The sequence below is a fragment of the Atractosteus spatula genome, chromosome 1 (assembly GCF_055471065.1).
Source record: "Atractosteus spatula isolate fAtrSpa1 chromosome 1, fAtrSpa1.hap1, whole genome shotgun sequence".
NCBI lineage: Eukaryota > Metazoa > Chordata > Actinopteri > Semionotiformes > Lepisosteidae > Atractosteus > Atractosteus spatula.
The window spans coordinates 64,409,993-64,422,465 of NC_142706.1; the positions used below are offsets into that span (position 1 = coordinate 64,409,993).

At 50.1% G+C, this 12,473-nt stretch overlaps 1 protein-coding gene across 1 annotated transcript; it reads left to right on the forward strand.

Annotated features, from left to right (window-relative positions):
- The first annotated feature begins 187 nt into the window (after positions 1-187).
- On the forward strand, positions 188-11,381 carry mmp19 (matrix metallopeptidase 19). The gene is made up of 9 exons (XM_088919303.1): positions 188-670; positions 2,987-3,075; positions 3,982-4,112; positions 4,981-5,193; positions 6,378-6,623; positions 7,395-7,523; positions 8,098-8,262; positions 8,499-8,626; positions 9,236-11,381. The coding sequence occupies exons 1-9, from the start codon at positions 575-577 to the stop codon at positions 9,470-9,472; spliced, it is 1,434 nt and encodes a 477-aa protein (XP_088775429.1). The 5' UTR covers positions 188-574; the 3' UTR covers positions 9,473-11,381.
- Positions 11,382-12,473: the final 1,092 nt, after the last annotated feature.

Genomic DNA, 12,473 nt, shown 5'->3' on the forward strand with positions numbered 1-12,473 from the left:
GTAACGCAACCACCGCAGGATGGTCTAAAGAATCTGTTTCCCGCCTTAAATTCTGGGTATTGAGATTATCCTGACAGGCACGGTTTTACTGCTGCCGAGGCAGGGCTCCGTGGGGGAAGCAGGCAATGACTGAACTGTGGTGAAGGATGGGTTTAGTTTATAGAGCCTCCCTTTTGAACCGGCTCCAGACCGCATTCCTTTGGCGTGGATCACCGCGGGCTGGAGCTGGCGCTGTGAGTCACACCGCCGGGCCGGTATAAACTCCCGGAGACAGCCCGGCTTCAGGACCAGGGCACCCCGGAGACGAGGGGAAGAGGGACGTGTGGAGCGGGCTCACGACATAAACAAAACGCCCTCAGGAAAACGCTCGGCACGTATGTAATTTTTCTTTTCTTGTTCTTGTGCACAGAAAAGCGTGGTTTTGCTTGTTCAGTTGGAAACGGCGGTCGTCCTGCGCAGAGAGTGCATAAAGCGCCGGTACTGACCGCTCTCGGCTGACCCTGCCAAAGCCAGCTGGAGGAGAAGGACACAGCCTGCTCGACAGTCCCCTGCTCGCACCGAGGACACCCCGAGAATGCTCTCCCTGCGCCCGCTGCTCCTGCTGTCCGCCGTCGCCCTGTCGGCGCTGTCCTCGGTCATGGACCGGAGAAACGAGTACACCGAGGCCACGGTAAGAGCACCGACCGGACCGCATTGTCTGGGGCTTTCAACGGTAGAGGAGAGGGTAACTGTCTCCCTGTGGGACCCCCAAAAACAACGAGGGGAAAGTCACCACCCCCTGTACCCCAAGTATAGTTGACTATTAACGCTGCATCTTTAAAGGCGTTTTTAAACTTTTGTTTTCCGTTGAAGTACATTTTTGCAGTAATATAAAGAAGAATTGTTTTGTTTTTTTTGTTGTTAATGAGAAAAAAATTACAGGTTACATTTTTGTGTCTCCAAAGGCCTTTTAATGCGAGTACCGAGGTTTGTGGTCCATCACGGAGCACAGAGTAGTACCGAGCGGTTACAGAGGGCTCTGTTCTGGGCTTGTCGCCTGCCTAGATTATGCGACCAAACATTTGGCTTCCCTTTAGTATCCCAAACCCCCACATACAGTGCGTGTACTCTAGGCTGGTCACCTTGATAGCTGTTCTGCAAAGAATTACGAATGTGGTGTCATTATAGGATAAGACTAAGAAGTGCCCGGCCACCAAAACATCAGTGTTTATTTTGTAAGAGAGTCTTTTCATGACCTTAAAGGAACTAAATGCTATCTGATCCAGCTCAAGGCAGTATATCCAGGCAGCAGACCAAGACTCTAACCTACGATTTCTGCCATTTGTGCCACAAATAGTCACCATGTCTGTACAGTGGAATGGGTCTGTGCACCCCAAAAATGCACCGCAGCACCCAGACACAAACTGCACTGCTGTGTTCTCCACTGAGCTGGCTGCTGCCAGCAAAGTATTATCTGGGGGAATGGGTTAGGTCTTAATGAAGGGGCGAGAGAGAGGGATGAGTAGAGTAGAGGAGTTTACCGCCAAATGTACACGTACGTTGGAAAATCTCAAACACAAACACAGCACAGCAGACGACATCACACAGTGCGGACAGGACATTACAAACATAGTAAATAATAACAACAGGAACAATAGATATGTAGCAGAAAATAAACATGGCAAAAGTGCCTAGGGCAGATGTGTTTTGAGTCTGAGGCACGGCAGTAGCTGTTGAGGATGAGTAACGTAGTGGGATAGAAGCTTCTTGAGTCTAGTGGTCCTGGATGAACTGTGTAGAGATTATTCCCTCCTCAGTATTGTGAGGATTGAACCAGGGGGGTTTGCTGCAAGGGTGTAAATGTTGGGGGAAGGGTGTGTGAGAGAGGAAGACCTGGGTGCGAGGCTTACTCACGTAGGCAAGCAGAAGTGGGAGAGATTGGGATCTGCCCTCCCTCCCGAAACTGTCTTTCGAAACCGCTCTCGTTTAGAAGTGGTTGTGTCGTGCTGTGTGTGTCTCAGAGCTGACCCTGAAGTCTCCTACCAGGGGGCCTCCCTGCCGCCGTTAATAACAGTCCTGTCTGCACAAGCCCAGTTTTGTTTTTGCCTTGACATGCACAGCGCTTGTGTGCCAGATAATGGACACACTCCCGCTCACAGATAGACCTCAGATAGCAGATAGACCTCTCCTCCGGCTCTCCCACAGGAGTGGCTTCTGCTGTGCAGCTGATCTGTTTTTGGAAATTCCATCTCCTTACAGAGTCAGGGAATATCAAGCTCAAGCAACACGTAGAGGCCTAAACACCTTCAGTCCAGGAGACATAGACTAAATCTGATCCCAGTGTATAAAAAACCTCCTTGGTTTAATAAACAAGGTCACCCCAGGGTCTTCAGATTCTTGGGCAATAGAAGGACAAGTGGTATTTAGAAGCATCACAAGTGGTAATTAGGAGGTAATTTATTTAGGAGCTAGAATAGGAAACACGTCTTTACACAAAGGGTTGTGGGTGTCTGGGAAAGGCTTCCCAGCAGAGTGGCCCAAGATGCAGTGGGAAGGAGTGCTGGGCTCCTTCAAGACGCAGCTGGATAAAGTCTTAATTTAGCTCAACTAACCAAATGAGCAAGATGGGCCCAATGGCCTCCTCTCGTTTGTTTGAGCTTTTATGCTCTAATGGTCCTGAAATCCATCGAATTGGGTTTAATTACCACCCTCTCTGATCCCCGGCGTCCACCTATTGTTGTCTGTAATTTCCAGTAATTCCAGTCTGTGCATGTGCCTGTGTGTGTGAGCCCTGTGATGGACTGACGTCTTGTCCGAGCTGCAGGCCTCTCTTGCTCCCTTTGCCTCTGTGACAAGCTGTGGGTTCCTATGAGCCTTGCAAGGAATACGCCACTTTCTGGATGGATGGGTGGGGCCCCTGTAGGCTTATACCAGAAAAATTAAGAACGCCTGTTATTTACTGCTACTTTTGAAGCCACATTCTTTCTGTCTGTCTGTCAATCCGCAGGCCTACCTCAAGCAGTATGGCTACCTCAGCACCCCTCTGGACCCGCAGGCCTCAGGCTTCCAGCCAGAGGAGATAGAGGAGGCCCTCAGGTAACGAAGCTGTGAGCTCCAGTGCAGAGCGCACCCAGAGAGTGAGGCCTGCCCCCTGGGGAGCCCCCACCCACTCCACACCTGGACCCTGTGCTAACGCCAGTGACCTGTCCATCAGAGAATCCCCACAGTGACGCACACTTTGCTGAACGCTGCCCGGGTTGGCTGGCAGGGGGTAACTCAGGGACCCCTGGTGCCCTTTGGGTGCCGGCGAGCCGGCAGTATTGTCCGTGAGAGATGTGCCGCTCCACCCGTTGGTGCTCACTGTCCTGCAGGGCGGCGCTGTTGTACGGGCAGGGGAGTGTGGGCTCCCCCCACACAGGGCAGATTCGGTGCTAAGGACCACCAGATTGGGTGGGTGACAGATAGAAGAAGAGTTAGTGTGTCCAGTTCTTTAAATTAATATTTGCCTCAATGGGCTTTTTAAAGTATTTGAGGCTTTGTGCATGATTATCTCAGAGCTGATTACTGGCCTCGCAGGAGCTGTTATTACCTGGACTCTCTGTTAATAAGTTCAGAAGTCAAAGGCAGTTTATTATAATAATAATAATGATAAGTAGTAGTTCAGGTGGGTAGCTTCGTCAGCATGCGTAGGCTGCAAAGGAACAAGTAAAGGTTTATTCCCTGCTGAAAAGAGAAGAAAGAAAACACAACATTTTGGCCATAGAGCCTTCTTCAGGTGTGTAGTAATGGTAATAATAATAATAATAATAATTATTATTATTATTATTAGATAGATACATGCCTGTCAAACACTGAGCAGAAGGACCCGAGCACGAGATCTGTCCAAAATAAGGGTGACCCCTGAGTAACAGCAGTCTGCCTGTGCTGATTGCGAAGACCGGAGCCGGAGGGCTAGAGAGAGAAGACTTTCTGACTTTCCTGTGCCCCCCCCTGCCCCTGCAGGGTCTTTCAGAGGGTGACTCAGCTGCCTGTGACCGGGACGATAGACAAGGCCACTCTGGCCATGATGAGGCGGCCGCGCTGCGGGATCGAGGACCCCTTCAACCAGAAGACCTTTAAATACCGTCTGCTGGGTGAGCGCCGGGCCCATGTCGGGCTGAGCTGCATGAGCATGGGGGGGGGGGCGGTTCTGACCCAACACAGGACATGCTGGGCCAGGGATACTCGCCCGCCACACCGACAGAACCCCACTTCAGTATCGAAATACCCACAACTAAACTACTGCATTAGAGTGATTGTCATCACTAAGCAATAGTGTGCCTGCTTCCACGATTCAGTGCTCTAATACCAGTGGGCGATATTTTGGGACTCGGGAATGAAATGGAAGGTTTTACATGTAAAATAATGGGAATTCGTTTTTTGTTTTACAATTGTGTACCTTGCGTAGTTTTCAAGGAACAAATTACGTTTGGGAACTGAGGGATAGGTGTACAGCGAGTGGCAGCAGAGATACACCAACCATCTTCATTTCGGGCTTTCCATAAATTAGAATAAATTTGAATCTTAAATCTCTGCCCGTATTAAGACCTGAAACACTTATACACCACCACAGCACTCACAAGCTTACAGCTGGCTGCAGTGTGGAGAAATGGTCAAGTCTCTAGACTTGTAACAAGAGGGTTGTAGGTTCAATTCCAGAGTGGGGGCACAGCTGTCCCATTTCATTAGGTGCTTCCCTCAGATTGATCCAGTTCAAAGGCCTCTGAATAGGTACAACCTGAAGTTGCTGTAGTTAAAAAAGTATGAAATAGATTATCACATATATACAGTATATATTAATATCTGTTATGATGATAATGTAGACCTAGTGTTTTTCTAGGACTGTAGGAGCGGGTCTGTATGTCCAGCTGGGTTAGGTGTGATGGTGTCTGGTGCCATGACCCCATGACTGTGCGCTCACCTGCAGCAGGCGGGTGTCACAGTGTCCGTTCTGGGCGGCAGGGCGCTGGCGCAAGAAGAACCTGACCTACCGCATCCACAACCACACCCCTGACCTGGGACTGGCCGAGACCAGAGCCGCCATCCAATCGGCCTTCCGCTACTGGAGCGAGGTGGCGCCCTTGACCTTCCAGGAGGTGACGGGGGGGCGGGCCGACATCAAGATCTCCTTCCACAGGAGGAGCCATGCCTGCTCCGTGGCCTTCGATGGGCCAGGTGAGTCCCGGCGATTCCCAGCAGAACTGAGGAAAAGCTGAGAACTGCAGGCATCGCGTTCGCAGTGTAGCTGTGTCACATCTGTGTGTTTATTGCTCTGTACTATCCGTTGTATGTTGTTGTGCATGATGGGTGGCTGTGACTGTAATTATTAATTATTTACTGCTTTGTAATGTGCACATTGTGTGGTGTTTTCTATTGTACCACTACTAATAGACTTTATTTTTGTATGGCACCTTAAAGGTGGCTTCCCAAAGCACTTTACAGAACGACAACAAAAAAAGGAGAAAAAATACACAAGATATACACAATGAGAGGCGATAGTAGATGGGGGTACGGAATAAAGTAGTAGCAAAAGTGTAAATAACAGAACCAGGTAAGGAAAGGCCCTTCTAAAGAAGAAGGTTCTGAGTCTTGATTTGAAAGAGCTCAGGAAAGGTGACTGTCTGATATCCCTGGGGATAGATTTCCAGAGCTTTGGGGTGCAGCAGGAGAAGGCCCTGTCACCCATAGAGTGTAGACGGGTTTGAGGAACAGACGGGGGACCAGAATTAGAAGAGAGAAGATTGCGAGGTGGGGAGTAGGACGATAGTAGCTCAGACAGGTATGGAGGTGCCAAGCCATGCAGAGAGCCTTACAGGTGTGCATGAGCTTTTTGAAGTTGACATAAAACCTGACAGGAAGCCAGTACAAAGACTCCAGGATAGGAGTACTGTGATCACTTGCACTAGACCTGGTCAGGATTCTGGTTGCCGAATCATGGACATCCTTAATTTTGTTAAATTGTGTGTACATCCTGAGAAAACAGGATTACATACGAATACGAATCCCAGTCTACATACAGTGTACATACGGCAAACAAGCTCCTCTCTCTTTCTCAATACAGAACCCTCCAAAATAGCAAAAGTGTTGATTGTACAAACTCTTGTTGTGATCATTAATTTCTGGTTTGGTATTTTTGGATTATCCAGTAAAATACAGTTCAGAGTTCAAAATACCCAGAGGTTTCCTCACATGTGCCCCAGCAGATTAATAAACTGACACCCCTTTACCAGGGGGTGAATGTCAGGGTGCCACAACGCAATGCAAAGTCAGCTCGACTAGAAGTGCTGGCTGAGTGTAAACCGGCCCATCAGCAGTGGCACATAAGAGTCCGTGTCACTGTAATGATACTGTCTCTGCAGGACGGGTGCTCGCCCACGCAGATGTCCCAGAGTCCGGCATCGTCCACTTCGATGAAGATGAGTACTGGACCGAGGGGACGTCCCGTGGTGCTAACCTGCGCATCATTGCGGCCCACGAGATTGGGCACGCCCTGGGCCTGGGTCACTCGCAGTACCCCAGCGCTCTCATGGGCCCCGTCTACAATGGGTACAAATCCAACTTCCGGCTGCACCCAGACGATGTCCGTGCCATCCAGGCTCTGTACGGTGAGTACTTGCCACTCTGCCTCTGCCCGTCTCTGTGTGCTCCTTCTCGATAGCGCGTCTCCCTGCCTCTGCCCATCTGTGGGTGCACCCTCTCGAGAGTACGCCGCCCTGCCTCTGCCCCTCTCTGTGTGCTCCCTCTCAAGAGTGTGCCACCCCGCCTCTGCCCGTCTCTGTGTGCTCCTTCTCGACAGCGCGTCTCCCTGCCTCTGCCCGTCTGTGGGTGCACCCTCTTGAGAGTGTGCCACCCCGCCTCTGCCCGTCTCTGTGTGCTCCTTCTCGACAGCGCGTCTCCCTGCCTCTGCCCATCTCCACGCACCGCCCTGCCTCTGCCTGTCTGTGGGTGCACCCTCTCGAGAGTATGCCGCCCTGCCTCTGCCCGTCTCTGTGTGCTCCCTCTTGAGAGTGTGCCATCCCGCCTCTGCCCGTCTGTGGGTGCTCCCTCTCATCCTTTTTCACCATCACCCCGGCCCTGTAGCCCCAGCTCCCTGGCTTTTCTGCTTCTGCGCTGTTTCCCGCTTGTCTAAACTCTTCTACACTAAAGTGCATGAGAAAAGCCCCTGTAGAGGGGTGAAGGGTGTCAGAACTAAAGCCTTTGGGCAAATCTGTTACCTTCTATTCCCGATAAAGGAAAATTCCTCGGTAAATGACTCAATTCACACAAATGGATCCCATATGCCTGACCGCAGAGGCTTCAGAAGTGTTGCCCAAAGTTTTTGTGTTTGTAAAGCGTGGTGGCTCTCTGCGTCTAATTCACTGCCCTCCCTGTCCCAGGGAAGCGCGTGCCCAGCGTGCCCAGCGAGCCTCAGGCGCCAGCCCCCTCGGTGCCCCCCGCTGTCGTCCCGGATGAGCAGGGCGACGTGCCAGACCCCTGCACTGCTGATCTGGATGCCATCATGCTGGGTATGTGGTTTGAGATTGAGAATGGCACTGCCCAGCACCTGTGTTTTCGCTGTGGTATTACTTTCATCATACGCCCCCATGGTGCGCTGAAAAGGCTGAGCAACTCTCAAACATTCCTGTTTGAGCCCATTCCGGCTTTTCAGCAGATGTTCAGTTACCGGCCTGATTGAGCTCCGTGGAGTTGGCCCCCCTACAAACAGCACAAACAATGAAACCCACTGCATTCATTCGTGCTCTGTTTGTGTCGTTGTTGGTGCTGCTTTCATACAAGAGCTATAGCTTTATTTTTGAGGTGTGACATAACTCAGTCCCCCTACAACAGCGCCCTGCCTGTGATCCTTGTGCTCCAGGTTGATCTCAGCAGAGCCTCTGCCCATGATCCCTTTCCTCCAGTGTGATCTCGGCAGCGACTCAGTCTGCGAACCCTGTACTCTGGTGTGATCTCAGCAGAGCCTCTGCCCATGATCCCTTTCCTCCAGTGTGATCTCGGCAGCAGCCCAGTCTGCGAACCCTGTACTCTGGTGTGATCTCAGCAGCACTAGATTCCTGATCAATGGCTCTCCTACTGCTCCAGGGCCCTACAGGAAGACGTATGCGTTCAGCGGACAGTACATGTGGACGGTATCCGACCTGGGACACAACAGGCCCATGAAGATCAGCCTGCTGTGGAAGAGCCTCCCAGGGAACCTCGATGCTGCCGTGCACTCTCAGCGGACCAACAAGACGTACTTCTTAAAAGGTACGTATCTGCTGAGCCGGAGTAACGGACGTCTATCTGTCTTGGGAACCCCAGGCCCCCAGGTATTATGGGTAATAACACTCAGCAGCGGCAGGTTGCACTTTTAGGAGATTAAGACAATAACTGGTCTCAAGAGCCAGTGGTGACCTCCCAGTTATAGGGGTCTCATGTCTTGGTGGTGTCTATATCCTTATATCTCTGTATCACCATTTCTGCTCCTGCGTCATTTCTTTCAGGGGACAAGGTCTGGAGATACACCGGCTTCCGCCTGGACTACGGCTACCCAAGACCTCTCACTCGCATTCCCCCCAACATCGACGCAGCCCTCTACTGGGACGTCAACCAGAAGATCTTCTTCTTCAAGGTGAGAGTCGACCTGGTTTACAGATCTGCAAGGCCTGGGACACAGGTAGTGCTCTGTGGGGCAGTTCAGTAGAGCCATAGAATTGAAAAATATCCAAAAGCAAATCTGACCATGAGATTAAAAGGAAAGGGCGGCATTCAGCCCATGTGGCCCATTTAGTGCTGAATTGCTTGGCTCCCAGTACCATCCAAAACTTCACCTAGCCAGAGTGTGCCATACTCTGAAAAGTTAAATCATGTTTATGAACTCAAACACAAACCCAGGCAAGGAATCTCATCCAGTTATTTCCTATGAGGTTCTGGAAACAGCTGCTTCCACATTTGGCTGCGTAGGTTCATCCAGCCCCCACAACTCTATATAAACACGCCTCCCGTTTTCAGCACTACAGACACCCGCCTGCAGTTGAACCCTTCTTGTGGGCATGGGCTCTCATTACAGTGCCGAACTTGCAAGTCCTTTAACTCGAGGTTCTTGGTACCTTTCAGGAATTTAAACAGTCGAGTGAAGAGGTCCAGTTCCTCCTGCTGGGGGAGAGGCGTGCAGCACTCCCGATTTCAGTATGGAGGTATCAGTGATAACTCGAACCCCTCCCCCGTTCTGTTCTTCCAGGGCGAAGGCTACTGGCAGTGGGACGAGCTGGTGTACAATGACCTCAGCGTGTACCCCAAACCCATCTCTCAGCTCTTCACCGGGGTGCCCTCGCACCCTGACTCCGCCTTCACCTGGACCAACGGCAAGATCTACTTCTTCAAGGGGGACCGGTACTGGCGCGTGAACGAGCAGCTCCGGGCCGAGCGGGGGTACCCACAGAGCAAGAGGGAGCGCTGGATGCAGTGTCACAAGTAGACCGGTAACCCCCCCCCACCCCCTCTCTCGTCTACACAGTGTGCATGGTGCAGAACTTTGTCTACTCGGCCACAGCCACAGGGATGGCCAGAACAGCCGTGAACAAATCAGACGCCAGCGCAGTGTGCCAAGAGAACCGCCCTCTCCATTCCCCTCGACATGCTTCTGCACATCTTGTCAATCTGGGATTGTAGTGTCACTAACAAAGCGTATCGCCACAGGAACAAGAAGGGGTCATGTCACGAACATATCTGGAACCGATTTCTGATCGCACGTATATCATCTGATGGGTCATTAGGGCTAAGTGCCCTTGTGCTCCTTAAAAAGTATCTAGCATCTTCAATGCCCAAACCGCAGAGAGTCAGGACAGGGACAGTAGCAGTGTCCCTGTGCTTCCACACAGCTGGGGATTGGGCTGGCTTGAAGGAGAGAGAGAAAGAGAGAGAGAGAGAGACACCTGATGATCTGGTTAGCACTTTGCACACCTTAGCAGGAACTAAGGTGCTAATCCCAGCTGTCCATTAGCCACATCCCACATATAGTGTTAAAATAAGATTAGGTTGGGATAAGGCCCCAAACCATCCTAGCCGACCAGTTACGACTATTAATTCACTTAATCAATGATGGTTACCAGTTTAGACGCTTAAAAGGTGCAGATTTCAAGTTGCACTACACATAAACATTAAATAAATTAAAATCAGCACAACTAAAAAGTGACAGAATTTCACCAGAGCAGTAGTGCTCTAATATGTCTTGAATAGAAGCACCTTTAAATGAGAAGTAGGGAACTACTGCCACCCAATGGTACATAGTGGTATCGATTGGAAATAATTGCACAGCAATGTAAAATGATTTTTATTTACCTAGCAGGGAGTCGCAGAGAAGTGGATAAAATGGACTTGTAACTGTTGGGTGGGGATTGGAATCCCAGGTGGCGCAGAGCTGTCATACCTCTGTGTAGGACACTTGACGCAGACTGCTCCAAGAAAACTCCCAACTGTAAAAATGGTGTACCAATTGAAGTTGAAGAAACGGGCGGTGTGGTGGTTCTCTGGCTAAGGATCTGCGCCTGTGGCTGGAAGGTTGCCGGTTCGTATCCCGCGGCCGGCAGAGGAATCCCACTCTGTTGGGCCCCTGAACAAGGCCCTTAACCCCAACTGCTCCAGGGTGCTGTATAAATGACTGACCCTGCGCTCTGACCCCAAGCTTCTCTCCCTGTCTGTGTGTCTCAAGCTGGGGTATGTGAAAAGACAAATTCCTAATACAAGAAATTGTATATGGCCAATAAAGTGATCTTATCAGTAGAGCTGTGCTGTGGGGTGGGGGTGTGTGTGTGTGAGACCCATGACGACTTGTCCATTCCTCACGTTGCCCAGAGCTGCTGCTGCCCCTTGCTTTGAGGAACCGCAGGGAAGGGATGGGTGCCTCGTTAGCTTCACACGTTCGTTAAAACCAGGCAATTGTTTTCTCAGCACCTGACAGCATCAACTGGCTGGAGATTTTCTTTGGCCTAGTTAATGTTGAAGTTTCCATGTCCTGGGTTTCCTTCAAGTCTTGATCTCATTTATTAGTTTTATGAATATCAATGCTAATAGCAATAATAAAACTTAATAAAACTCTCCTTTTCCGTGACTCGGGCTAAAGCGCTTTAGACCTTCTGCAGCTCCTGTGGAGTATTCATTTCTTATTCCTCATTGTATCAAGTGACCTTATGATGTACATAGACTTTGTGTAATTGACAAGTGATGTCATCAATGTACATTGTGATGGCAGTAGCAAATGGGCGATGATGTCATCAATCCCAGGGTAGCAGTTACTGGATAATTGCCAAGTAAGGATTCTTGTTTTCTCTGGAAACCAGACCTTTTCACTTTTGATAATATAACTAATAAAAAAAAACTTCTAAAAAGCGTGTGTTCAGAATCCACTGTATGACTTGGCTTTTCTCTACAGGTATGTGAAAGCTGTTTCAGAGCCGGACTCAAGAAAGCGCTTTACAAAGAGAACAGAGTGATGAAGCCAATTCATAGATGAGGATTATTAGGAGGTGCTTAATTTAAAAAGGCCAGGGGGAAATCTGGCCAGGACACCGGGGTAACGCTCCTTTCAAGAAATGGGTTGAGATTTTTAATGACCACAGAGAGTCAGGACCACAGTTTTACATCTCATGCAAAGGACAGCACCTTTTTATAGTAAAGTGTTACTTAGTGTTAGCATTAGGACCCACACAGACTGCAGGGTGAGCGCCCCCTGCTGGCCCCACTAACACCTCTTGCAACAGCAACTTTAGTTTTTTCCAGGAGGTCTCTCATCCAGGTACTGACCAGGCTCACACCTGCTGAGCTGCAGTGGGGCTGCCAGTTGTGAGCTGCAGGGTGATATGGCTGCTGGCAAAATGAAATGAAACTTGATTCTAAAAAACGTTCTGAGCTTCATGGAAAAGCACGCTGAAGTAAACAAAGAGCCCTGGCAGCCCTAATAGAACGGCAGCCAGGAGCAGTCTCGCAGCAGGTCCGGTTCTGCTGGGCCTGGCCACGGGAGGGGAAGGAGCTGACCTGCCCCTGCCTGGGTTCCCCTAGCGACCCGCGGTCAGCACCAGGCCTGGCAGGAACTGTTGCTAGGCAACGCCTGGCGAGCTTGCGGAGGGGAAGAAAGAGGCCTTTCTGTTCCTGAAACAATGAAGCCTCGAGATTTTATTCTATTCATTCATCAGCTCTTTTCCTATTCACATTTCTGTACATCTCATTTACGAAACCTTGAGTTTCGGTAGAGCGTAAACACAAAAACAAAAGCTCCAACATGCCTCTTTTCAGCGAGGGAATTATTAGCACTGCAATCGTCTACTGAACGTTAGTTACAGGTTACCTTGCTATCCGAGGGGAACAAAAAATTTAAATTAGTATTAAATAAGTACTTCATGAACCACCCCCCACCCCGATCTCCCCACCCTTCCCAAATAAAAAGTCTTTATCTGTTACACAGAGTGCTGAGACGGCGCATT

Bases quoted from the DNA above. Each gene is read 5' to 3' on its own strand.
- mmp19 (XM_088919303.1), top strand. From the start codon at position 575: ATGCTCTCCCTGCGCCCGCTGCTCCTGCTGTCCGCCGTCGCCCTGTCG. The intron at 671-2,986 runs GTAAGAGCACCG...GTCAATCCGCAG, and splicing joins ACGAGTACACCGAGGCCACG to GCCTACCTCAAGCAGTATGG. The intron at 8,627-9,235 runs GTGAGAGTCGAC...CTGTTCTTCCAG, and splicing joins AGAAGATCTTCTTCTTCAAG to GGCGAAGGCTACTGGCAGTG.